The 2035-nt window shown below is 53.5% G+C and overlaps 1 protein-coding gene across 1 annotated transcript in view; it reads left to right on the forward strand.

The window, feature by feature from the left end:
* Positions 1 to 1856, forward strand: part of UCKL1 (uridine-cytidine kinase 1 like 1) — a 22644-nt gene extending 20788 nt beyond the window's left edge. The window contains exons 13-15 of the mRNA XM_018559769.1: positions 352 to 459; positions 543 to 699; positions 1776 to 1856. Of these exons, the coding sequence (XP_018415271.1) occupies positions 352 to 459; positions 543 to 699; positions 1776 to 1846 (336 nt within the window). The 3' untranslated portion in view covers positions 1847 to 1856. The remainder of the gene's footprint in view (positions 1 to 351; positions 460 to 542; positions 700 to 1775) is intronic.
* The last annotated feature ends 179 nt before the right edge of the window (positions 1857 to 2035 follow it).

Raw genomic sequence — 2035 nt, forward strand, 5'->3', positions numbered from 1 at the left:
GGACTACAAGTCCCAGTAATGCATTAGAGCGGGGGGGGGGGGGGGGTGGCTGGGGTGGGGGGGGGGGGGGGGGGGGGCGGGCAGTAATGGTATTCAGAGGGTGGGGACTCACAGCAGCCAATCGGAGCTCGGTTAAATGATAAGTAAACGTCTTTAGGTTGCCATGAGTAATTTTACTTGTTGCGTTATATGCAATAGGGAGAGTGGAACTCCCTTGTATTGCTCAAGGAAAGTAGGCGGAGCTAGGAACCTAGGCATGACCATCTCCTAAAAGCAAATATCACTTTTGGGTTGAGTGACCCTTTAATGTCTGTTGCCTTCTCTGCGTGATTTCCCCCATGTCCTCCTCAGCTGCATTACCTGCGTCTTCCTAAGGACATCAGCGAGGACCACGTTATTCTCATGGACTGCACGGTGTCCACAGGAGCAGCAGCCATGATGGCGGTCCGTGTACTGCTGGTAAGCATGTGACGGGACTGGGGAGTTGTAGGGAACCGTGTGACTGACTGAGATGTCTTCATAACATTGTTTTATCTGATCAGGATCATGAAGTTCCCGAAGAGAAGATCTTCCTGCTGTCTCTGCTCATGGCGGAGCTGGGCGTCCACTCCGTGGCTTATGCCTTCCCACGCGTTCGCATTCTAACCACCGCCGTGGATAAAAAAGTCAATAACCTTTTCCGAATCATCCCGGGAATAGGTAGGAGCCCGATTCTTCAAATCCCTACTCCCTCTATTCCCCCGACTGCCATGATGGCATTATTGTGCATTGTGGGGTGCTGCGCTGCATTGCGCTCGGCTGTACAATACGATGGGGTGACAGTCACGATGAATGCTACCACACACAGAATGGGTGCGCTGCCATGTGTCGTGGTTAACATGTGCGTTGCCACAATCCACAAGTGTGATTGGCCCCTCAGTCTAGCCATGCTATAGGTGGGGTCATTTTCCATGGAGATGGGTTTTCACAATATTGCTGCGCTCAGGTCAAGTTTTAGGACTAGTATAAGGGAAGGGTTAGGGGTGAGGGTGAGCCTTAGGGCCATGTTAAGGTAAGAGGTCATGGAGGGGGGGGGGGGGGGAGAGGACTAGTATAAGGGAAGGGTTAGGGGTGAGGGTGAGCCTTAGGGCCATGTTAAGGTAAGAGGTCATGGAGGGGGGGGGGGGGGGAGAGGACTAGTATAAGGGAAGGGTTAGGGGTGAGGGTGAGCCTTAGGGCCATGTTAAGGTAAGAGGTCATGGAGGGGGGGGGGGGGGGAGAGGACTAGTATAAGGGAAGGGTTAGGGGTGAGGGTGAGCCTTAGGGCCATGTTAAGGTAAGAGGTCATGGAGGGGGGGGGGGGGGGAGAGGACTAGTATAAGGGAAGGGTTAGGGGTGAGGGTGAGCCTTAGGGCCATGTTAAGGTAAGAGGTCATGGAGGGGGGGGGGGGGGGAGAGGACTAGTATAAGGGAAGGGTTAGGGATGAGGGTCAGCCTTAGGGCCATGTTAAGGTAAGAGGTCATGGAGGGGGGGTGGGTAGGACTTGTATAAGGGAAGGGTTAGGGGTGAGGGTCAGCCTTGGGGGGGGCATGTTTTTCACTTGTTTTTGCCACCTAAACCTATGTAGTGATAACCGGCAGGTACCAATTTCAGGAATTCCAGCCCCCCATCCGTCCTGACACACAATGCCTCATGGGATTTGTAGTTCCACAACAGCTGGAGGGTCGGAGCTTGCTCACCCCCGGTGCACCCCACGACTGGTCAGTTTTTCTTACAGTCTTGTCTTTTCTTCCAGGTAATTTCGGGGACCGCTATTTCGGCACAGATGGCCCTGCGGACTGGAGCGATGAAGATGACCCGGCTTGATTCCCCCTCCGCTGGTACAAATCTCTGACAACAGGAACAAAGTGATGTAGCAGAGTTTCCATAGCAACCAGATTCCACGTGTCCGTTTCCCAGGTCCAGAGAACACAAGCTGGAATCTGGTTGCTATGGACGACGGCTCGGCTTTCATATTGCTCCAGTTTTCATAAATCGTGTAGCTACCAGAACCGA

Source organism: Nanorana parkeri, unplaced genomic scaffold (assembly GCF_000935625.1).
Source record: "Nanorana parkeri isolate BGI_ZX_2015 unplaced genomic scaffold, ASM93562v1 scaffold17, whole genome shotgun sequence".
Taxonomy (NCBI): domain Eukaryota; kingdom Metazoa; phylum Chordata; class Amphibia; order Anura; family Dicroglossidae; genus Nanorana; species Nanorana parkeri.